At 36.5% G+C, this 26,586-nt stretch overlaps 1 protein-coding gene across 7 annotated transcripts in view; it reads right to left on the bottom strand.

The window, feature by feature from the left end:
- Positions 1–26,586, bottom strand: part of FGF12 (fibroblast growth factor 12) — a 621,973-nt gene that overhangs the window by 200,166 nt on the left and 395,221 nt on the right. For all 7 annotated transcript variants that reach the window (XM_077117887.1, XM_077117886.1, XM_077117888.1 and 4 more), the window contains one exon: positions 17,536–17,646. In XM_077117887.1, the coding sequence (XP_076974002.1) occupies positions 17,536–17,646 (111 nt within the window). The remainder of the gene's footprint in view (positions 1–17,535; positions 17,647–26,586) is intronic.

The raw sequence follows: 26,586 nt of genomic DNA on the forward strand, positions 1-26,586 counted from the left end.
TGAATTATAAAAAATGAATGATCAATCTTGATTTGACTATGCCAAAAAATAATAGAATTATTATTTCTATTATTATTAGAAATTATTAGAAATAATTATTGTTTTTTCTATAGAAAATGTATTTAAAGTCATTGTGAAGAGATATTCAAAGATTAAACAGTCAAAAATAATGGAAAAGACCAGGTTTGTTTCCTGGAGCCTGCTCATGCAAAATAAATAAAGAAATAAATAATGGAAAAGAGATTTCTAGACTAGCATCCATCATTCAATTAAAAATCTTTATTATTTTTCTAGATTTTATCTTTATTTTAATCTTCAGCTTTTTACAATTTACAAAAGTGATTTATTTTCTCACTATAAATCCTCACTTTTGTTTCTAATTTTCAATTTTATATTCATTTTTTCAAAGGAGGTATCCCCAAATCATATAAGGTTTAGATAGTTCTCATAGAACCTAATTCTGTCTCAGATTTAATATTAGATGAAAGGAGAAAATAAAAGTACAGAGAGAAAGGAAAAAGTAAAGAGATTATATTCATTGAATGCTTACTTTTTCTTCAGGCATCCTGCTAAGCATTTTGATGTGCAAAATGTCATTTTAATTTAAATTACATATCTAATGACATGGCTTTATTTCAGGGTATAAAAAGGGCCTGAGGAAGTGCAAGGGTAGTTCAGTGGTAGAATTCTCACCTGTCACTTGGGAGACCCGGGTTCATTTCCCAAACCACGCACTTCCCAAAATAAAAAAACAAAATCCAATTCAATTTTTAAAAAAGGCCAAAACTTTTCTCTTGGGAGAAAGTGAATAAAAGAAATGAATGACAAGTACTATCCTAAACTCTGGGGTAAGACTCTGTTGCTGTAGTTAGCAGGACCCTCATCCATCACCTTGTAAATACCTCTATAATTTCCTTGAACAAAAATTATTCGTACTTTCCATAAATATTTCATGAGCAGTCATTATGTGCCAGACATTCATGCTTAGGCTAGGGAAATAGTGATGAGCACGCTGGACAAGGTCCCTGGCAAATGTGCCTTCATTTGTTAATCTTTCTGAGAATCCCACTATTCTGTCAGCAAGCTGGACACAGGACACTTTCATTTTTATTTCCATTGCCCACCTCTGGCCTTAGAAGCTGCTACTCAATATTTTCTGAATAAATAAATGAATGAGCAGTGGTTTCTCTTTTAAGCTTGCTTATTCAAAGCTTTTTTAGGTCATATTTCCATAATTAAGCATATAAGAAAAATTGAAGGTAATCTTTATCGCACACAATCAACACAGAATGTAGTTCAAATATGGTACCTAAAAGGAAAGCCAGAAAAGTACATGGTAGAAAATCTGAGATGACAAAAGCATACGATGCATGTGACCGTGACTGTGTATGTGTGTGTGCATTGTGTATGTGTGTATGTCTATGTGTGTATGTGTGTGTTTGCATGTGTGTATAGATATGTGTAAGAAGAGACCAGGTTGGAGGGAATGAGAAAGGGAAGAGTTTGGGGAGTCTGATAATTTAGACATCTTATAAAATGGTAATGGACCAGAAAAAAGTATTCTGTGAAAATGCTATGTACTTATTCAACTTATTTACTACCTGTTTATTATCCACACCAGATAATTCCAGGGACAAAAGGTAACAGTCAATCCAAAGCACATCAGAAAGCCGAAATGTGACAACCAAATGACGCTGTTAAGAAGAGGAGAGAAGAAAACAGAAAGGTGGGGCAAGAGGGAGGGTAGGAAAATGAAAGTGAAAAAGCTTATAACAAAAACAGTTTGGGGGTGGGCCGCGGTGGCTCAGCGGGCAAAGTGCTTGCCTGCTATGCCGGAGGACCTCGGTTCGATTCCCGGCCCCAGCCCATGTAACAAAAACGGAAAAACAAAAATACAATAAAGCAAGAAAATGTTTGGAAATGTTTCCCTTTCTTCCTTCCTTCTATCCTTCCTTCCTTCTCTCTGTCTTTCCTTTAAAAAAAAAAAAAAAACAGTTTGGGATCATGTGAATTCAATATCTTTCCAAGTAACTTCTAAGGAAAGAATCCTTATTGCTTGCAATGATTAACAAGTATGAAAGAGTATTTTGAAGTTCTACATTGATTTTGTAGACTGAGCAATGAGAAAATGCACTTATGACCCATTAAAAATCCAGGTAAATTTATAGTTAAATACCGATAGAGAATGGTGATATTTAGGTGTGCACTCTCAATTTCAAGTGCTTTTGAAAATAAAATATCACTTCCCATAATATCAGAGATCACTTCAAAATGTTTACAGCAAACCTACTCTTTGGACGTGAATAACACCATTCTTTTTTAAATCTATCCTAAAAAAATAAGTTGGTACCAGATTATCTTCCCTTATGCTTCTATAGACTCTTACAATTACATCTGTAATTGTAATATATATAATAATATGTGCACAACACTCCATTTGCTTTTTCTTATTCATGAAATTAAGATTTATTTCTGGCAATTTTTATCATTTACTAAGGTCAATTCTACCCCTCTCCATTCTGATCAGGAAAATGCTATTGGCCTGGGCTCTTAAACCCTCCACTACAGGAATGGATACATAAATGATAGTACAGTGAAATATATTCACCTAGGCAAATAAATTGTTCCCTCATTCTAATTCCATGGCATCCCACACACAGTACTTTTCACATAGTTTTCCATATTTATTTGTTTGACTCAGTCTCCCTAGGTCTTTAAGAGCGTGAAATATGTTTATTTCTTGAACCCAGTGTATATTGTATAGTAGCAGCCAACTGTGGTTGTTGAATATAACTCTCTAAAAGAACATCTTTTAAAGAATTTAAGGGAAAGGTGTTATTCTCCTTATTTCTTTCACTTTTAAGGCAAGAAAACAAGACTAGGTTAAGGACTGAACTTACTTCACTGGACGTAGCTTTAGACTGTGAGCCCTCATTCTAAAACCTAATAGCGTTGTGACCTTAGGTTTGCAATGGAGCTTATTCTCTCTGAGTCTCAGTTTCTTTGCCCAGAATGCATCTTTGAGCTATGAAAATCAGCTAAGAAAATAAAATTAAAAAAAAACACATTTCTTGAACTAAATGATCACCATTAGAGTGGGTGATCATCCCGCTATATTTCAACCTAAATTTCTTAAAATGTCATAGGAGAAAAAAGCAATGTATTTCATCATATATATTGAAGATCCTGGACATTAAAAACAACTGTTCCTTTAAAATAAAACTGTAAAGAATGTAAAATTCTGCATACTTGAGGATATATTTGGTCCAGTGCTTTCAGTCTGATGGCATATTTCGTAAACAAATAATCAAGTAACCCAAATGACTGATGTGTTTTCCCCACTGAATTTAACTGATTTATGGAGCTGATCAGTGGTTTGGGTCTTAGAGACTAAAAATCGCCTTCTATGCATTGGCTGACAGCAAACATTGCGGATGCTCAACACAGTGGAAATGAGCAACATCATGATCCCTTTTCTTTGATAAAAAGCTAGTAAAAATATGTACCTTAGCTCTGGTAGAAGTCCTGCCATTGGCTTTTAATCCTGACATACCATATAACCTTTCTTAAGATAATTCAGGGCCCTTCAAAACCTGGCCTAATTAACAAGCCATTTTAATGTGATTCTTTTTTTCCTAAAAGATGAAAAATGAAGCATATCACTCTCGATAATGAAACCAAACGCCTGTCATCACTCATCCTCTCTAGCCAATTTGTCTTATACAGAAGACTTGTCTTATAGATTATTTGAAGAATTCAGTAAATAGCACAGGTGTCAATCCATTAGATCAATGGGCAGAAACATTCTCTAAGAAATACCTTCATGTTTTTAAGCTTTTAGTTTTGTATCTTCCATCAAACATTATGTTGCCAAACTATGGCTTATTGGGTATATCCATGAATTCATCATCACATATATTCCAGACATTATGCTAGGTATTTGTAATGCAGTTACAAACATGGTGTCTGATGACAGACATGGTACCTGGCATCATGGTGATCAATGTCTAGACTGACAAAATAACTCCACCCATGCAGAGTGCATTCATCTCTGCAGATGAGGGAACTGAAATACAGATGTGGTTTTCTCAGGATCATAGAACTAGCCAATGGAAAAGCTAAGTTGTGAACCCAGGTTCTATGACTAGAAGGCTATACAATATTGCTGCTCTTAAAAAATAAAGGAGAAACTCTGGTAACCACAATCCAAGCAACTGTGAAGAAAATGAAAAAAAGGGGGGAAATATAGTTTTAAAAATGTAGAAGACTTAAAAGCAATTTTTTTTAGACCAAGCAGAAATGTCCCACCCAGAAGGTACAAAACCTTTGGTTCTTCATAGTTAAAATTACATACATGTACGTGCACACACATGCAAGCAAACCTATTTGAGTTGGTTTATATATGTTCAAACAAAGCTTCATCTCTCCTTGTTATCAAAACAAGAAAACACTTCTGAAAATTTGCATAATGCTGATAAGCAATTTATATTTAAATAGTGGAAGCTCAATGGAAAAGCTACAAAGAGAACATTAAGGATTCCACTCTTAAGCTGAAGCCAAAACATTTTATCTACTGCTCATGATTTTTTTAAAAAATGATAAAACCTATCTCTTGCAGAAAGTATTAAAAAAATGATAAAACTTATCTCATGCAGAAAGTATTAAGTTGATTTATAGTGTGGTAAGATTTTTTAATGGAGTAGAAAGAAAAGATTTGAAAATAAAGTAATGATTTCCCCCTACTATTCTCTCCTTTAAAATCTCTCCCTCAACCCATCTCTACTATAATCCCCAGTTAGAAAACTTTTCCAAAACAACACGTATCACACATCGCTTAATTGCAATTGCTCAATAACTTTCACTGCTTTCTTTTTTCCTATAATTTCAAGTTTAAATTCCCCCATGCATCAGTTAAGACACACTGAAATAGGGCTCAGTATTGTTTCCATACAATCACTTTGCTTCATCCAAACTAGTCATCTCACTTTCCCCCACCATGGCAGCAGCTTTCCCCACTCTGTGATTGTGTGCCTCCTTATCTGAAATGCAATTCTTCTACTCTTGGCTTAGTTGTTTTACTCCTTTTCTTCATGATTCACCTTAAAACCCACTTTCACTGAGCACCAAAGCTTTGAGAAATCACTCTCGTCCCTGAAATCTGGAAGTATGGTGCCACCTTGCATTGTTAAGTTTTGTTTTACATAGATCTCCAACTTCATACACTGCTCTAGGAGTCAGGAATTGTATTGGATTCATTTTGTAACTCAGAAACTAGAATGCCGTTGGCCCTCAATGTGTTGGTGCTAATGAAAAAGAAGTGTGCATATGGTAGGCATACGTGCGAATCCAAACAGTGTCTTAAGAAGACATTTGAGGAGAAGCAGCAGAGAACATTGTGAGAATCTAGGAATGTCTGCCACGGACACGGTGGGGTCACGTGTCATTTATTTGCCAAATCCAGCTCAAGGCCCTTCTTTTACAGTAAAATACCAAGAAACATTTCATAAAAGAACAGCAATGTTTTCACTACCTTTTAAAACAAATATCTTAGTATATAGCTCCATCTCAAAATTTTAAGAATGCAAATTTGGGACTCAAACCTCAAAACACTGGGGAAAAAACCTCCAAAAATAATTTAGTTAAGTAGTTCACAACTTTGCTGCACATTTCAACCTTCTAGGGGAATTTTTAAAACTTCTGATACCCAGGCCACATCTATTCCAATTAAAAAAATATCTCTTGGGATTGAACCTAAGCATCAAAAATTTTAAATCTCCTCAGATGATTCCAATGTGCAGCACTGCTAAAAAGCAATTTCATATTCAGTAAGTTTGCTTATCAGACAGAGGACCACACCTTGCTACTCAAAGTTTAGACAGCATGGGCTTTGCCTTCGAGCTGGCTGGAGAGGCAAAATCTCAGACTCCATCCAAGACCTACTGAATCAAAGTTTGCACTTTAACAAGATCCCCTAGCTAATCAGTGTGTACTTAAAAAGTTTTAGAAACACCATTCTAAAACAGTAGTTCTCGAAGTAGGGTCCTATGAACTTGTTAAAGATGCAGACCTATTGAATCAGAAGCTTTGGGATGATGCTCAACAATCAGGAGCATAACCGGCCCCCTTCCCCAGGTGTTTCAGATGCATGCTAAAGTATGATAAACAATGTTCTAGAATAAATCACTGTTCTTACACTTGATTGCACTTTGGAATCATCAGGCATGTTTAAAAACAATACTGACATCTAGGTGCAATCTTCAGAGATTCTGACTTTATTGGTATGGGGTAATTCATGGGCATCAAGATTTTTAAGTTACCCAGGTGATTCTAAAGTGCAAAAAAATTTGAGAGCCACTTTTCTGGAGAACTTGAGTGTTAACAGAGAGGTGAATGGTGTTCCTTTGCACCTTGGTAGGACTTTCCCTGCTAAGATTATGAGGAGTCAAAGGACCTAGAACAACCATGAGTGCCTCTGTTTATCCCTCAGGGAGAAAGCCCAAGTGCAGGGGACTTTAAACTTAATCCAGATTAAATTTGAATCAGTTTTCCCCAAAAGATGAGAAAACTGGGTCAAGGGCCCAGAAGAGTGCTGAAACTGCAGATGCATTTCAGAAGGTTAAAAAAAAGTCCTGTTACATAATTCTTTGAAGCTCTGCTCAAATCCTACATTTTCCCTGAAATATCTCTTGGTTACCCTTCAGCCAGCACAGATTTCTACTCTTTAGACCTTCCATAGTACTTCCTTCCACGAGGATAAATTTGATATTATATACTTCAAACTTTTACATACAATTTCAATTCTGTGTTAATGAGAAACTAAGGCATCAAAATGCTAAGCAAATGGCCCAAAGTGACATAGCTGGTAAGTGGAGAAATATATATATAAACATCCATGACTGTCTCTAAAATCTTATGGGCTACTGAAGAGACAATAAACATGACATCTTCTGCCAATACCTAAGTAACAAGGTGTAAGGAAAAACTTTCATTAGGACACTTTTTAAAATTCAATTATAATACTATAGAGTGATCTTACTAATGCTACACAGATATATTTTGACATGGTTATGCATTCCACATTCTGTCTCAGTGTCAAAGGAAGCAGACGTACTAAGTACAACCTCACTAGATCTTGGCTGGCTGCCTGCTCAGTACCACTCTATCTAGGCTACTGAATAAAACATAAATACACACACACACATCCTACATACCTCAAATTTCCCAAGTAGGTAGGATATATGAAACATAAACAGGCAAACAGCCTATTTAGGATTTTTAAATTATTGCATAATGGTTTACTATTTCCAAAATATTTGTAAAAATATTTGTGATTTACAGTTTAAATACATCAGACATATTTTTTAAATTCTCTCAACTTCAATGTTCAGCCTATATAAAGAAAACTACCATAATATTTTTATAAGAAAAGCATATTCCTTTTTTAATGCATTTCAAAAGTATTATCTTAAGAATTCAGGGTTATGATTTAATGGAATGTTTATTATGCACTGGGAAATATTAATCAGGAAAGAGAAACTGGGGATTTAAAAGGGATTACAGGCATTGATTTGGAACTAAAAACCTTGAGTTCAAATCCTGGGTCTACCATTTAGCATCTTTGTAACCTAGGGCCAATTATTTAACCTTCTTCTGCCGAGGTTTACTCATCTGCAAAGTAAAAATGACTACAGTACTTACCTATTATGCAGCATTTTATGACACTTAAATGTAAGTAAAAATTTATAAAATGGCCAAGCCTGTACTAGACATAAAGAGTGCTCAGTAAATATTACCTTTTTCTTCTGATGTGCTTAAGAAATAGTGCTTGGCATACAGGTGACCATTTTACTTTTCAAATCCCTCATTGATAATGTATAGGTCTTCTTTTATACTTAATGAGAGTCTGCCCAGGAAAACATCAGTCCCTATGAGCAAAAACTTATGATTTATCCCCTATTTAGTTGGGAGCTATAGAGTAAATGCCTAATGGAGCCAGCCACATATAACAAATCCCATCTTCATCAATAACAATTTACATTAAGTGTGAGAATGTGGGTGAGTCGTACAACCTTTTTGACACTTATGCAGAAGGTGACTACTCAGGGATCGTTTTTCTGGTTACCCCATAAAAATCACAATAACCTTCCTCAAAACTTCAGCTTCCCTATGCTACTTTATATATTTTTCCCTCTGGAGCACTTACCATTATCTAACATGCTTATTTGTTTTATTCCTTTATGATATCTCTCCTCAACTCTAATGTTTCCCAGATACACCAAGCATTTTTCTTATTCCATACCTGCTAATATTATTTGTCCTTTGAGAAAGAGCGTGAAGAAGATGAGGGAGTAAGCTATTTAGATATCTGGAAGAAGGCCATTCCAGGCAGAGGGGGAATAGCCAGTACTAACGCCTTGAGGCAGAAGCAAGCGTTGGTGAGAGAGGAAAGCAAGGAGTCCAGTAGAAGGAGACAGAGGCAAGAGGAGGGATGGAGTCAGGAGGAAATGCGCAGGGATTATGTAAGATCTTATTGGTCACAGGATGAAATTTGGCTCTTACCCTTAATGTTGTGTGATGAATGACACTGAACAGAGTTTATCAGATTGTTTTCACACAGTCACTCTGACTGCTGGAGGGAAAATAAACTGAAGGGCGAAAGTCTTAAGTAAAGAGACCAGTTGGGAGGCTATTCCAAAGGTCCAGATAAAAGATGTGCGAGTGGCTTGGACTGAGTAGCAGGGGTATTCAAAAGTGTTTGAATTCTGTAAAAACAAAAGCATTTGCTTGTAAAAAAAAAAAAAAAAAGCAAAACTAAAAATCATTCGTAATGTATAAGCTTGTAAAATTTCAGATCTGACAGGCATTGGATATGATCTTTTCCAAATACTTCATTTGCAGACTAGAAAACTAAAGAACAGAATGTGTGACTTAAGAACACACAGCTAGTTAGGGACACAAAACTGGACCAGTAACCAGGCTACTTGGCTAGCTACTTCACGTTGTAATTGGTGATAAATAAGTGGTTTATATTCTTCCTTAAGGTTGTGATAAATTATTTTGATATCTCAAACATTTAGTAAGAGTCACAGTTATTATAAACTCTAAGATATTAAGGCTTTCACAGGTCGAAGGACATGGTGGGGGAACACAGTGGCATGCACTGCTTAAATAAGCACATTCAGTTTTTTCCTCAGTTGAGCCAGCTAACAGATAACATTCAGTGGGTCTCCAGTTTGGTACTTTGGAAAGTGTTCATTACTGTGTAGGCAGAAGGGCAAATACATTACACTCTAAGACGGAAAACACAAATGCAGATAAGGAGTTGTAATATGATGTGACTTGCACAGCAGCTTTAGAAATATGTATGAAGTTCAAACAGTAGAGTGAAGTGAGTGATTAACTTGAGGTTTGGTGGGAGAAGAAGTGCAGTACACCTAGAGGAGGCCTAGCAGACAAAAAAGACGAGGGTTGAGATGGATTCTGCAGGCATAAGTCTTCTTCAGAGTGGTTTAAGATTAGCAAACATATTGCAAGCAAAAAGAAGCAGTACATATAAAAGCTCTAAGGCATAAAACCATGTGGGCTATGCTTGACTCTACCAGTATTAAACGTTACCACTTTAATTCTCCAATCCTGTGTTTGATCACATATCTGTCTGAAAGTGAGTCCTGCCTCTCTGCAGGTAATAAATTAAAGTGGAACAGATTCTACAAGTTTGAGATAATAGAAAGTCTGAATTTTGGTACCTGCAGACAAATGCTTTCCCTATTATATTTTTATATTAGAATTTACATTGCAATAGAATCAGGACAGAGATTGCCTGCTTGAACAAACGTGAACGAACACTCCAAATCCTGGGGTTAGAGGATAGTTACCAGTTCTACCTGGGCTGTGCATCGAAATCTTCTGGAAGGTATATGAAGACACAAATGACTGGGCCCCAGCCCAAAGTTTCTGATTTAGTAGTCTTTGTTGCTCAAGAATTTGTATTTTTAACAAGATCCTGGATGCTGCTGCTGCTACTGGTCTAAGAACTATTCACTTTGAGAATGACCTAGAAGACTCTCCCGTACACCCCAGTTTAAGTGCTTTTGAATTCCTTTCTATAACTAAGGATTCTCCTTCTGTTAAAACGGCCACTGCTATGGGCTCCTTGGAAACAAGGACTCTCACACAGATGATGGCAATAAAAATAGTGATAACTGTATTTTATGAATGGGTTCTAGACACTGTTTTAAGCACTTTTCATGAATCAGTCTATTTGATCCATACAACAACCCTATAATCCATTATCGTTATTATTCCCATTTAACAAATGAATGAATTGATACAAAGAGGTTGAATAACTGGCTGTAAGACACAGCACTCTCAAATCAGCCTGAATTCAAATTCTGGCCCTAACACTGATGTGTGTATCTCTCAGAATCTTCATACACACTTTGAGAGTATCACAGAGGGATTTGCAGGTAACTGCCGGCAACATATCTTTCAGAACAAGTGGTATTTAGGGAAATGTAAGTTGTCGATCAAACAGTTCTTCTGACCACAAATTCATTTCTATATGAAAAGAAAATGAAAGACTATCAAAATCTTAGAAATTCTCTATTGCTCTCTTTTTTTTTATATGCTGTATGGTGGGGTCACATTTCATTATTTTTCCATGTCTATCACTCTCATTTTATACCATGTCAGATCGTGTAGGTCTGGGAAAGTTTATGTGACTTGCCCAAGGCAAAAGCACTGGTTACCTCACAGAGCCAAGAAAAGACTAGAAAACTTTAAGACCTCAGCTCTTTCTAAGAATATGTTTGGTTAAGGAGACTCATAAGATCTTGAACCACCTAAAAATGTGCCCATAAGGAGACATAGAATACCTGGAGAGAGGTACAATTTCAAATGGCTGAGATTCTGCTTTCATAACTAGAGTGACACTTGTGGAAAGAAGCCTTATGATCAGAAAGAAATACCAGGCCAAGAAGAGGATAAGAGGCCAAGGCTAAAAAACCGTTATGATTAGAAACTGAAACTGTGTGAGTGGGTAAGCATTCATGGAAATATTAATTGGCTTTTGTTCAAGCTTACCATTACAACTAAAATAGAGTCAACAAAAGCATAAATCTGTTAACAAATGCCCCATTACACTTCTTCCAACTATAAAAATAAAAATGCAACGTTTTCCTCTATTCAAAAAAAAAAATCAAGTGAATTAATTGCACTCATAAGCTGAGGCTGAAGATTAATTTTTTCCCTTGAAAAGATATGTCACTATAAGATAACACTATATATACCAAAGTATTGCTCAAAATTATGTAAATAAACTTGCTTAAAGAAAATTAGCAAGATAACACATACATTTGCTTTTCTTTTCATCCAATTTGTAGGTGTGATTTCACACCTACAAATTCATGATCTAGTATTATTAAAGAATAGACTGCACAAGAAGAACCTAATATCCCTAAAATAGAATACAGTAGCCCTCACTGTCCTGTGAGTATTATAGCACAGATGCTTAAATAGGTGAAAGGCCACTTGTTAGGGTCAGGAAGCATCTTCATAATTCTTGGCATCATCCCATATGCCATGTATAAAAAAACAGGGGCCCATGCACTTCCCCAAACAAACAAAAAAACCCAAACAAACAAAAATTCAACAATGGTGCTACAGTAACAGGATTCTCACATGGAAAAAGAATGAAATGTGACCCCCGCCATCCAGCATACAAATAAAAAAAAAACACACAGGGTTTCCTTTATCATTTTTCTGCAGATAACCATTTGCATCATGTTTCTGTTCATAATTTAGCAATACAGAGATTCGATTGGCTTTGGCTGTGCTAGTATACCTGCAGCTGATGGTGTCAAAACATCATATGTTTTGTACTTTATAGAAATCATAACTAGATGGCTAAATTTTAAAATTCCCAACAAGATTCCTGAAAATCAGACACAGATGATTTTGAAATGTATTTCTTTACACTGAACTCACAGTAAATCTAATACATTCATAAAGTCTGAAGAAACTTGAAAAGTAATTGTTAGAAACCCCAAATCTTAGAAATCTAGATGCAAAGGAGTCCAAGAAATAAATTCATGATTAATTATTAAACATGAAAAATGAAATTATAACAATACCAAAATGAAACACATGAAAATGGCTTTTATAATCCTAAAATTAGAAAAGTCTTTCTAAATAAGAAAGACAAGTTGAAAGCATAAAGGTATAATTAAAATTTAATTTAATTTAAAATGACAAATTATGGAAAAAATTTCAAAGCTAAACAACAAAATGAGCAAAAAGATTTGCTACTTCTGTAAGAAAGAGCTAATTTTTTTAATATAAAAGATCCCCTCCAAATGAAAAAGAAAATGACCAGCACGCCAATAGAAAAATGCAAATCACATAAACAGAAATTCCATAGAAAAAGAAGTGCAGATGACTCTTGAAACATGTTAACAAGTGCCCAGCTTAACTCACAATCAGAAAAATTAAAATTTATGTTTTTAGGTAACAAAGAACCAAAAGTTTGCTAACACACTATATTGTTGACAAGAACATAAAGAAACAGACACCCTTAGTGTAAAATTTTACAATGGAGCAATTAGATGATATCTTTGAAAATAAAAGAAGGACATATCCTGGACCCAGCAAATCCTTTTCTAAGTATACATCCTATAAATACACTTGCAAGCATATGAAATCACTTATGTACAAGAATACTCCTTGTAGTGCTGTTCGTATTAGCAAAATGCTGAAAAACAGTGAAATGTCCACCAATAGGAAATTAGGCTAAATAAATTATCCCATTTAAATGCATACTAATATAGAAAGATGCGGCAGGTGTGCATTTTAATTTAAAAAACCTATCTAAATACATATAGATATATATTAATGTATATGTTGCTTAATGCATAGACTACATCTGGAAGAATACCAAGAATGCGGCCAGGGGCAGAAAAGGGAGAGAGAAAATTACCTAAAACAAATGTGCCCATGCCCTCCAGCCGAAGAACAGCAGAAACACGCCCATGGGTGAACACGTTGGGTTTAATGACTCACAGCAAGGAAGAAAAATGCACACCACAGTGAACTCTGGGGTGTCTCAGTAAGAGGGTGTAAAGAAATGATTTATAGGATTTGGGGCTTCTATGAGAAGATTTTAGGGGGAGTTCAAAGAAATAGGAATTTTCCCTGGATAATGCTCTAAGGACACAGCGTAATTCTATGACTGGTGTCTTAATCATTCTTATCTGGAAGGCAAGAAGAACAGAGCAAGCTTAAGCTGGTAAAGCAGCAGCAGCCACTCATATAAGCAAGGAGAGGGATATATCTGATCATTTTGTGATTTGGACAAAGTTCTGTTTTTTGTCTGTGTTCACACATAATTACAGCATAGTCTTGTTTCTGCATTGCTCCATCACATTTGCAGTGTCTTTGTCTGTCTCGGTGCTCTGTGGAATGGTTTTGATTCAACCGAAGAATACTGAAGGCTGGCTGTGAGAGCCAGGACAGCTCCTGGCTATCAGGAGTGACAATGTTCTTTCTCAACTATATACCTTTTTGGGCCCTTGTCATTTTATACAATATATTTATCTTACATGTTGAAATTTAAAAATCTCAAGACTGGAATTTATTTCTGAGACTATCCACACCGTTATGTTTGCATTGGGTTGTTCGATGAAGGGTGTCTCTGTTGGATTCTGAATTGCCAGTTTCACAGAATGCGATCTTTATATGGAAATAAGGTCATTACAGATGGAATTAGACAAATTAAAAGGAAGTCCTATTGGGGTGCAAGGGTAGTGCAGTGGTAGAATTCTCACCTGCCATGCCAGAGACCCAGATTCGATTCCAGGTCCATGTACTTCCCAAAAAACAAACAAACAAGCAAAACAAATAAACAAAAAAACAAGACAAAAATTCAACAAATGGTGCTACAACAATGGGATAATCACATGGAAAAATAATGAAAAAAATTTTTGTATGCAATACAGCATACGAAAAAAAAAGGAAGTCCTATTAGAGTAAGGTTAACCCTTAACCCAGTATGACTGATGCCCTTATAAGAAAAGGAAATCTGGACACAGAGAGTGGACCAGGTGATTCTTGAGGCAGAGAACACCAAGGTATAACACCCATACCCAGAAGCCAAGGCACGGGCATGGAACAGATTCTTTCCTACAGACTTCAGAGGAAGCATGGCCCTCAGACACCTTGATTTTTGCACCCCAAAGCTGTGAAACAATACATTTCTGTTATTCTAAGTCACCTAGTTTGCAGTACTTTACTACAGCAGCCCTAACAAATTAAGACACCAACAAGACCCCTAATCCAGCATCCCCTTCCCAGGCCACAGTGGTTTTCTTGTAACAGCCGCTTCAAGCACCTGCACAGTATCTGCATTAATAGCTCCGGTTTCTCCATTGTGCCAACTTATCAGGCAGCTCATTCCATATTCAAATGGTTCTTAATATCTTTTGTTCAGAGGAGAAGAGAACAGTGTATTTGGTTATAATATCTTAATTGTTTTCACCCCAGCATGTTTGACCTCTTCAAATGTATTTTGTCCTGTAATAACTAGCGGAAACAGAATAATTATCTTTCTAATTTTATGTAAAATATTCCTATTAATAACCTCCAAACTGCAATTGTTTTTCTTGTACCAGCCTTCCAATACAGTTTCGCATTTTTATCTTTTCATTTGCAAAGATTCTTATCCGTCACTGCTGACAAACCCATTTGTATTTGTAGTCAATTACATGTAATTAGTCTTTTCATCATGAACAAAAGAACAGGTGTCTTTATCAATTCTATCCAAAATACCATGGTAAGGTTGGGTGGACCTAATGAAACCTAGTAAACCAAAGAACACATTTCTGATTGATGCCCAAAGTAATGAGAAAAAATTTTTTCAATCAACTGCTTTTACTCCTACCCACACAGACAAGATGGAGAAAGAAAAGTTATTTTAACATCTAGAGGCTTATAATTTTTCTATTAAAAAACATGAGTAGGTATCTAGATTGATCAAATTCATAGACAGAAAGTAGATTAGAAGGTTATCAGAGGCTGAGAGGAGAAGGGTTAGGGAGATATTGCTTAATGGATAAAGAGTTTCTGTTGTAGGTGATGATGAACAAGTTTTAGTAATGAAAGGTGGTGGTGGTAACTCAACACTGGAAAAGTAATTAATGTCACTGAATTGTACATTTAAAGCTGGTTAAAATGGCAAAATTTGTTAAATATTTGCAATCACAATAAAAAAACAAAATTTAAATTCCTCTCACCATTCTTACCCTTAACCCCAACTCAGAAAAAATGTAAACAAAAATTGTTTACTTTCACTGAAAACTTTCTATTAAAATATGTGGGGGAGTCAGAAAAGGTACATCAGTCAAAAAAAAAAGGTGAAATCTGAATAAAGCTCAGTTAATAGCATTGTGCAGGTATTAATTTCCTGATTTTGATAACTCTACTATTATTATACCAAATGTTACCATTAGAGGAAGCTAGGTGTTGAGTGTATGGGAGCTCTCTAAATAACTTTATAATTTTTCTCAAGACTAATATTATTTCAAATGAAAACAAGAAAAAAAGCATGCTGTGGTAGGGGCAGTACTACTCGGCAATCGACCTAGAGAAACTTTTGCACCTAGCCGCAAAGAGTCACTCATTCATTCACTCAATTTTTACTGAGTGCTTATTATGATTTAAGAGACCAGTTTAGGTTCTAAAGATACTTCAGAGATCAAAATAAAATCCCTCCACTCATGGAACTTAAATTCTCCAGTGGGAGACCAATATTAAACAAATAAATAGCAACAATATGTATGTCAGGTAATTATAGATGAATGGACAGAAATAAAGTAAGGTATCAGGATAGAAGAGTGCCCAGGTGAGATACGTAATTTGATAAATGATGGCCAAGGAAGGCACCTCTCTGTTTCCAACTTCCACAAGAAAGATCTTCACAGCCCTGTTTGCTAATTGCCTTAAAAGAGAAACTATAATTACCCACCGAAAAGAGCAGGAATAAGTTTTATTGGGTATCTTCATGGGGTGGAATACTTTCAAAAAATGAAATAAGGCAAATATACTGGCATGTATGAACCTCGCAACCATCATATGGGTGGAAAAGTACACAGCAGCAGATGTACACAGTAATGATCTCACTTCTCAAACAATTAAAAACATGAAAAACAATTTTATGAAGGTTTTAATTATACAAGTATATGTTAAAAATGAATTTTTAAAATCGTATAAAATAAGAAATGCCTAATTCACCCTAATAATTATGTCTGGTACTAAAGGAAAACAGGACTGCTGTTTGCAAACTACAAAAAGTTTATCAAGTACTTTGCAAAAAAATAAAATGATAGCAGGAAAACTGGGGTTAAATAATTCATAATAAGATCTTTTATTTATTGTAATGCATATTTTGTGATGGGTAATATTAAGTGAACAAAGAATAATTTAGAAGGGGTGATTAAGAGCATTCTCACATTTTAAGGATTTTGAATCTTTTCTCAAATCTATAATATAAATTTAAAAGATATTTCTCTATAAAATATCAGCCTTATTAGAATAGCATATACAGTTTGTTGGTGGTCAGTCTGATGACAAAAGCACATCCAACAAAACAGAACGCAACTGGACAGATTTAATAAGCACTTACTGTGTGCTAGGCATAGACAGGCTATCAGTAAATACAGAGAAACTTTAGAAGACAAAATGGCACCCAGTATAATTTTAGAATAACACAAATTTACCCCTGGGTGTTTATATATGATTACGCAGAAATTGAAAGATACCAGCATGATCGGTCTTGGATCTGAGGCTTGTATTTTAAATTCTTCCAAAATGCAAATACATTCCCTCATAACTTGATGCTTTTATTTAGTTAGTTGATTCTATAATTAAATTAGCTAAAGACTACTTCCAAGGATACTATCATTTATCTTGAATATTTGAGACCAAAATGATAAGCAGAATTTCAATTCAGATCTAATAGTTTTTACCTTGTTATTATGATATAATATTTTAATAGCCTTTTCTCTTAAAATCATTAATTTTGTCCTTAATCAAAATAAAATAACATATAATATGCATACGTACATATTCAATGTCTACCTAAGTCATCTTTATCTGTCAGAAGCTACATTCTGAGAATGATTATAACCCTTTTATTATTCAGTTCCAGGACAGAAGTGCCCTCTTGTGCTGGCAGGTCTGCAGTGTTTCTCTGAGAACTTATCATCAGCCTAACCATTCAACAGGATGGGGGGTATCTCTTGTCCAGTGACTGCATTAGACACTCCTTCAAGCCTCCTGCTTTCTCATTTAGTACATAACTTCTCTTCCACACAATCTCTCTGCTGTAAGGAATGACAGCAAGAAGAACAAAGGGGAAAAAAAACACCAGCTTAATAGTAATTAAACCATTTAAAATGTAGCCCGATCAGTGTGTCTCTATAGCTAAGATACACTGGGCCATGCATTTGAACTGTAATTGGGCTGCAGAAAGCTAATGAGCCTTACTGTAGTCACTGTTTTCGTCCTTGGTCCCGTCAATGGTACCATCTGGGTGCATCTGCAGGAAATATCCCTGCTGGCTGAATAACCTTGTCACAATTCCTTTCAGCTGGGGTTCTGCAAAACAAAATGAAATGAATACTCAACTCTTGTTTATAAAAATGCACACTTGTAAAATGCCAAAAAGAGTCTCTAAGTAAATGCATACGTACCAATGGCTTGAATATTGAAATAAGCTTTTGGAAAAGAGGCATTTCCGTAACATATCTTTTACCTTTTTTGTTTTCCTTCGAAAGGCAGAGCCATAATACTTTGCAACAGTAAACCAAATGTAAATAAATAAAAGCTCATTATGATTGGGAAAATACAGAGGCGTGCTAAAAAAGTGAATCATTTCTCTCCTTCAAGCATCTGGTGTCTGACTGCAAGATGCCACCAAATTTATGGTACTATTCCAGAATCACTGTTTAGGCCAACATGCCACTGGAATTCCCAAGCTTCCAGCAGTCAAAATCAGGCCCTGGAAAAATTCTATTTCTGCTGGATGTCAACTATACATCAGAAACTGCAGGGTTTTGAAATCTGCATCACGTTCACACAGAAAGCATGGCTTGAGTAAGAACCACAGGCAAAGGCAAAACCCCTTGTGGTCATAAGATGTCCACATCTGGAAAGCATCTAGCAGCACAGTTTTCACTAAAATAGCTCACTAAGTACCTCACCAGAAGAACATGAAAAAAGTCGTTCTTCAGTACCAAAAAATGAAAAAATAAAGGCATATATATTTCTCTAAGCATTTCAAACTAGAAGCGATCCTTCAATTTTCACAATTTCCTACACACTGACACCATCAAACCGACTTCTGTACACAACATTTGCATTTATGTACATCAGCTAACAAACGCTATTTGAAGCCTTCTCATTGTGCTGACTGCAGGCAATAATTCAGCTTCTGCAGCACTACCATCTTCAGCTCTACTCTAGGGTTGGGCAAAATGAGATCATTCCAGTGCATTTATAGCCCTCATTTAGTTTTTTTAAGTAAGTAGAAAAATTAAAATATTATGTCTGATAATTTAAAAATGAAGCAAAGACGGAAATTATATGATAGATCTAAGTACCATCTCATCATCAGAAAAACAACCACCAAATTTATACTAGTTGTGTCATTCCTTCACCAATGTATTCAATTAATATTTACTAAGACTCTCTACCCCTACCCCTCTCTCTTTCTCTCTCTCTCTCTCTTTCTCGCTCTCCTTCCCTCTCTCTCTCTCTCTCTCTCTCTCTCTGTCAGGCAATATAATAAGCATCATGTGCTAACCTGAACACATTTATTTATGTTTCAGTCTGAAAAGGGATGTAATTAAGAATTTGGTGTGTTTAACTCTTTGGGAAAGAACCTGTCCCCAGTAACATATGTCTACAGTTAGACTTTTTATACAGGACTTGATCATATATATTCAGGAATACAGGGCAACGCCTGTATAAACATCTCCTCCAAAGCAGTCCTATAAAGCAACAGGGAAGCCAAGAAAAGTTGGGAATGAGGAAGCTGGGTAATGAACAAACAACTGAACTGGAAATTAGGCATTCTGATTTAAGTCAAGGTATAAAATTTGGGAATTAACTAAATTTAATTCACTTCTCTGGGCCTCGATATCCTTACCAATAAAATTTGGAGGTTGAACTAAGTCACCTTTTAGGTCCTTTCTATGATTTTCTATTTGCTTTGAGAACAATGGAATACTCTTCTCAGAGGGGTGGCAGAAATCATAGAATGGGTTCATCTTTAATGTGTCTCCATAATGGACCCACCCCAATCAATGCACTATGGACATCTCCAAGGAGCCTACTGCTAACTGACTAATCGCCCTGCAAACACATCTCTGTGTGCCTGTCATGAAGCTAGCTGGTTGATTTGTGGCACGCTCAACTTTGGATCCGGAGTCAGAAGACCCAGCTTTGAACAACAATTGCTGTGGAGTCCCAAGCAAGTTATTTAACATCCAACACTCAGTTGCCCTATCTGTATAAAGGGGAAAATAATTCTTATCATAACTGTAACCACTGAGAACTTCAAAGAGTTGTGACAGCATGAACTGGATAGAAAATCCTAGTATGAAGCTAATAGAGATCTAAGTTTTCAGATATGTGTAAGTCAAGTAAAGGAAGCATTCTGAGAGCAGATTCTATGTCTCTTGATTTCTATTTTAGTAAAATAATAATTGAGCTTGCATGGTCACTAAATTAAAGGCGCACTGTGGGTTAACAGTAAGAAATAGAAGAGAAGGGAGATAAGAGACGACTGACCTTTAATTCATATTTTATTTCTGATAAGCTTGAGAAGATCCCTTTAAGGAGTCATGCTTTTGTTGGTAATGAGATGCATGGCAGCTGAGTCATTAATGCCTGCAAATGATTGTTTGTTTTCTTTATGCTCCTCTTTCTGTAGTTGTAATTAGACGCTTCTTTTGCCATAGTGAAGCTATCCCCCTATTGGGGCCCTGGGAATTCAGGTCGGTAACTCCTGCTAAAGATAATGAGCATTAGGCTTTTATACCAACCCCCACCCTACTTGAGATCAGGGCCACAACAAGCTCAGAGTCTCAGTTTTAATTATGTGATGATCCATGAAAATGAACATCACACGCTATAGAAATTTCACAAGAGACCTGACCATACATTTATTGAACAAATGTCCTGAACCTCCAATGTGCTGGACAAAACTGATAGCCTGACTGGCATGTCTGTACCCCTATTACCACCTGTCAAACACTACCAACTTCTCCAGGTTGAGTGGTCAGGCTCAGCCAGGCTCAGCTAGAGTCATCTTCTCCATGAAGACCTGGCTATGATAAGTTAGGATCATTTTTTCCATTGGAAAAAAAATGATGTTTTGTTGTGTTTTAAAGAATGGGGCTAAAAAGTGACGCCCCTTTTTTGGCACATCCAGCAGCCTGGGTACAATCAACAGACACAAACGTTATTTGTCAAAGACTAGGCTTGGGTCTAAGAGATTAATAAAATCCGTGCTATCTTCAGGGAGCACCCAGCCTAATGCATGAAACATAATTATATATAACACTAGTATGAGATAGCTGATAAATAAGGGAGAGAAGTAGAATGCCCTGATGGCACCAGGGAGCCAGGGACTGATTCTGTCTGGAGATTTGGAAGGATTTTCACAGGCAAGGAAACCAGAGGAAGGACAATTCCAGATAAAGAAGCAATGGATGGTGGTACAATCAGCATGACACTCTGGAAATGATACAGAATCTGGTATAGATGGTATGTAAGGTAGACAATGTCATAATTTCTATGAAGTTAAATTCATTCCATTTTTGTGACTATTCTTGATTCTAATATTATGTTCCTCCATTATTTTTTTTTAATTAAATAGTGGCCATTTATTAGATGGTGAAGGATTTTGCTACCTTTAGTGCTCTAAAGTGGTATGGCAAATACTGCTAAATTAAATCATATCGATGTTTTGTTTTTCCTGGGCACTCAGCTACACTATATGCCCTACCCTCCCTGGAAGTAGATTTGGCACATGAATGAGTGTCACATGGAAGGTAAGTAGAAGTGGTGTACCATTTTCAGTCCATGGTTTTAAAAGAAAATGCTCTCCCTCCACATTCTCTTTCCCTTTACCCTTGCTGGATTTAGATGACAAAGCTCTAGGGGATACTCAGAGCAACAAGATGGAAGAATGTTGGGCTTCCGAATAACTAGTGGAGAAAAGCCAAATGCCATCAGAAATATCTACCTGGGACAGTTAGGTGAATAAGAAAATGAACTTCTATTAGTTTTCAGTAATTGTACAATTTTGGGTTTTATTTGATGCAGCAACTTGTTTTATTCTAATACCTGGCAAATAAAAAAGTTGGCAACCCTATGTTAATCTCCTATTACAATTATTATTATTGGCCTGTAAAATTTCATTTTCCGATAACCATGGATGCAAGTTACATAGGGAAATGAAGACAAAGTGAATTCTGGAAAAGTCTGGCATGACTCCTTTTAGTTAGAGTCCTGACAAATTCAGAACTTTAGATTTTACTCTGTAGGCCATTTTGGGACCTGTGTTTTAGAAATACCATTCTTATATCTTTTTGGAAGATGACTCGATAGAAGAGAGACAGGGGGCACGGAAACTAATTAGATGGATCCGGTGTTAAACCAGTAAGGAAGAAAAGTAGAGGAGACTGGAGAGAAAAGGAAGAAAGAGACTATCTATAAATCGAAAAGCAAATCAAGGAGATCAGTGGCATATTGGGTGAAGAAGGAAAGAAAAGAAGGGATTGTCAAAAGAAAATTGAGTAGAGAGTGAAAAGTCACTCAAGGTCAAAATTGTAACTATAAGATTACTACAACTTCATCAGAATACTGAAAAGGAAACTACATCAAAGTTAATTACAATGCTTTTATTTCTCCTTTGAGTTAGACATTTGAGGTGTGCATGAGTATATGCTTACAGCATATTTGCTGTAAATGAGCCAAAGCTCAAGCATTTTATAAAATTAATCTCGTTTGCTTTAAAAAAAATTCCTGCAGACAAAGACATCTATGAATTTTTATATATTTTAAAAGAACACAGTATTGAAAGGGGCGGCAGAGAGTAATTTTATAGTGGTGAAACCTGAGAAACACTACGTCAGCCAGGTAATCAAGGTTAATATCAACAGTGATAAATCATGTTGCTAGCATGTACGTTTGATAGAATGAGAAGAGAATGGCATGTTGTCTGTGGTCTTTCCACAACCCAAATATCAAACAAAACCCAAATGAAGGACACCCTACAAAATATCTGACCTCAAAGCTGTCAAGGTCATCAAAAGCACGAAAAGTCTCAGGAGATGTCACAGAGACAAAGGAGATATTATGACCACATGTAATATGGTATTCTGGGTGGGATCCTGCAACTGAAAAGGGATATTAGGTAAAAACTTAGGAAATATGACTAATGTATGGACTTCAGTTAATCATAATACATTGATATCGGTTCATTAATTGTGACAAATGTACCATACTAATATAAGACATTAACAGCAACGAAAACTAAGTGTGGGATGTATCTAAACTATCATCACAACTCTTCTGTAAATGTAAAACTATTTTAAAGTTTAATGTTTATTAAAAATTAATAACTATAGTGAAAAAAAAAACCAAGAAACTTTATCCTCAAAGGGGTTGGGTGAGATAGAAGGTAAAAGATGTGAACTCGTGTTCAACACTGCTTGCCTTCAGTATGACATGGCAATTTGAACAGCAGGTTTAAATTCAAAACCACTGAGAAAAGCTGAGATCATAAGAACTACCTAGACGCTCATGCTGGCTTGAAGTATAGAGCTGTGGAACAGTTACCTAGATATACAATGGAAACCCAAAAAGAGACAGAGGCAGGGGACCAGATCACACATCTCAGAATGAATACTTAAATTACAGAAAATAAAATAAATTTTAGAACTAGAAGGAATCTTGGAATACAACACCTTTCTTCATCAGTTGCAGATATAAGGAAACTGAGGTTCAGAGAGGGAAAATGTTTTATCCAAGTTCACCCAGCTAGCAAGCAGATGAATTGGGACAAAAACTTGACTCCTATATACTGAATAGAAATAATCGTTTCCTTTCTAAAGAGCAGGCAAGACATAATTCTTATCTCATGCAAGCTGAGGGGTTGGGGAGGCAAGAAGGTAGAGAAGAAAGGACGAGGAGAGGGAATAGCATCTAGTTGTGCATCAGTTATTGGAGTGCAGTGTGGTGAAGGAAAAGGATTACAGATGAGCCTTCAAGAATTGTCTGTATACTTGATACTAAAATTAAAATGTTTATCTGTAGCCAGCCTATTCAGGATTTGTACCCAACTTAAAGATTTGCACATGCAGGCTCTAATGTAAAATAAAATATATAACAGTTTTCCAAAATGCATTATCCAAAATCTGATTTTATTTTGCTATCCAAAATGTGCTATTAAAGCCATATCTAGAGATTATCCAAAGTATGTTCCTGAGAACATATCTACAGAAATAACAGTACTCATTATAACAACCATGGTCATATTTTGAACCAATCTACTTTGCATCTGACGCTCTCCCGGAGATTTTACCGCAATTTTATTTACTATTCACAATGGTTAAAAGTGTAAGGTATTCTTTATCTTATGTTTCAGATGAGAATACTGAGATTCAAAGAAAGAGCCTCACTTGTCTAAGGTTACAGAGTCAATAAATGAAGAGACACGTCAAGCTAGAGAGTCCGTGATCCTAGGTACCCTACTGCACTAGATCCACATCACAGTCAGATCAGCATCAGCAAAATGGAACGTGTCCAGAGGAAAGGGAACCAATTAAAGAGGACACATATAAACAACGGCTATGCAGCCTAGTGAAGGGAGGAATGAGGGGGGAAGTGAGGGCTGTCTTTATATTCTTGAGGGCTACCAGGAGTAAGAAAGAGTCCATTTGTCCTGAGTGGTTCATGGGGAGAGAAATAAGGTCAATGAATGAAAGTCACAGAGAGGCAAATAAGAAAGAACTTTGTGTAAAGCATATTCAAGGGGAGGCCAGGTGGCCAAGGAAAGAGTGAGTTTTCCATCACTAGACATAGCTACCAGGGAGAGGCAGAAAAAATACAGGTCAGAGCAGCTGTGAAACACATGGATGTCTGCAAAAACTGAGGCTATCTGAATGGCAGTACAAGGTCCTCTCCAACCCTGATGTCCCAGAAAGATTTGGTACACATCAGAAGGCCCAGTAAACGTAATTTAACTTCTCTGTTTCTTCAGTTTGTGCTTAAGACAGGGAATTGAAAAGACTGTTTACCAGTCCTGAAAATGCAAAGTTCTTTGTAAATGTTGAGCATGGATTATAGTTCATGTTTAATGGGGTTTTTAATCAGTCTCTGTGGGTTTACAAATGGCCCATTAGTATTAAGGTTTAATGTTGCCCCTTGAACTGAGATTGAAGAGACTGTCAAATGTAATTCTTGACAAGTGGGCCTCTCCTTCTGGGCCCTTCCACTGACACATATTTCACATTAGACTATTAGAGTTGGAGCGGTCCATGAACAGACACATTTCTAACCAATCACAGCTAAAGGGTATAAGGCCAGGGCATATTCACATGCCATAATCAAAGACCCAGACAAATTAGAAATGGGATACAGTAAGATGTTTGAAAGGAAATCATCTCGGCTTTCTAATCCACTCCAAAAAATTATAACCACATAGAAGTAAGGAAGTTCATTAAAATACATGTTGATTAGTAAAAGAGAAGTTAGTCTGAGGCCCCTCCTTCACTCAATAGACTGCAGTGAACAGACCTAAGGAACACCATGTGGAAAACTGAAAGCACAAGGCCACAGAAATGTCATCATGGCCTAGCAGAATCTGATGGGTGGAGTAGGAGAATCATGTGCTGCCCCAAATTCTCAGTTTATCCAACCATTAAATGAAGGTGGTGGACAACATCAACAGGTACCTAACTGAGAGGTATGATTTGCCCCGCTAGGTATTGATATTTGCAAGAAGACTCTCTATCCATAAGGGCACATCTATCTTCTCAATCAACAGATACTAATAGCACTTTTCCTTCAACCAACAAAATATTTATTGAGCATCAGACATTGTGACAGTTATTCTTCTAGGCACATGGAATATAATCAATGGGTGTGCTGGTAAACCAGCTCTTTAAAAAACAAACAAAAAGACCTGACTTCTTTAGCGCTAATTTCAAGAATTCCATGATGTGAGTAGCCCCACCATGGCTAATTTAAAACTACCACTTGACATCACTGAATGCAGAGTTGAAGCTAGAAAAATCTGAGCACAGGATGCAGCAGTTAATAAAGCAGGAAGCTTACATTGTAGTAGGAAAGATAGAAAATAAACCCGTAAGCAATTAAATAAAAATAGACTACTAGTACAAGTGCTATGCTGAAAATTAAAGCAATGACAGACAACAGACTGTACAGGGGATAAATGTGTTATGGTGTATAGCGTGGTTAGAAGATGACATTACAGAGACAAAAATGAAGTGAGGGAGCAAACCATGGCAATATCTCAAAGAAGAGGATTCCAGGTGCAGGGACCAATAAGTGCAGAGTAATCTTGACATTGAAAAAATTAGAAACCATCAGATCAGAGGCTCTAGAGGCTCATCAGATCTGATCTCCTCCTTTGAGATCAGGAATCAGCAAACAACAGTCCAGTGACTGCCTAATTTGATAAATAAAGTTTTATTGGAACACGGCCATGCCCAATCATTTACATACCGCCCATGGCTGCTTTCATGCTACAACAGATGAGTCATTGCCACAGATTCAATGACCTTTAAAGCCTAAAATATTTATTAGCAGGTCCTTTATAGAAAATGTTTGTCAATCCTTGCTTTAGACCCTTGCTTATGCATGTCCCTCTGCCTTAAATGCACAGCCACTACCTTCCTCCTCTGCATAAAATGAATCCTCACATTCTGCGATCAATTTTCTTCCCCGGGGCCTTCCTTGACACCCTGCGGCAAAATCAATTCCTCTGTCTTCAGAGCTCCCTTGAGCACAGGTTAGGGGAGGACTCACCACACACCCTCTGTTACACAGCTGTCTCGTTGTTGAGCTATGAGAGCTCCTCAAGGACAGGGACGTGAATTATTCATCACTCTCTCCAGGCACCTAGCACAGTGCCGGAGACAGGGCAGATGTTGAGGGAAAGAAGGAAAGAGGTTATCTCTGGCATTTTCCATTAACACCTGTGACTTTCAGAGAAGCTTCTCATTTGTAAAAAAGCCCTGTTTATGACCTTTTAATAAAGTGCCTCCAGACTTCAGGACATTTCTTTCTGTTTTCAGTCTCAGACCCTCTCCTCTGAACAGTCTGGCAAGCACAGCAGCATCCTCTATAAACAGCATGGTCTCCAAATCCCTGAGTTGCATTGCACTTCAACAGGAATCAAGTGACCTTGAGATGGGCAGTCCTTAACCTTCACACAGCCTCAAAGCTTTCCCACCTCTTCACTGAAGCAGTCTGAGCTCGGGAGGACAGGAGAAGGAGGGC

Source organism: Tamandua tetradactyla, chromosome 10 (assembly GCF_023851605.1).
Source record: "Tamandua tetradactyla isolate mTamTet1 chromosome 10, mTamTet1.pri, whole genome shotgun sequence".
NCBI lineage: Eukaryota > Metazoa > Chordata > Mammalia > Pilosa > Myrmecophagidae > Tamandua > Tamandua tetradactyla.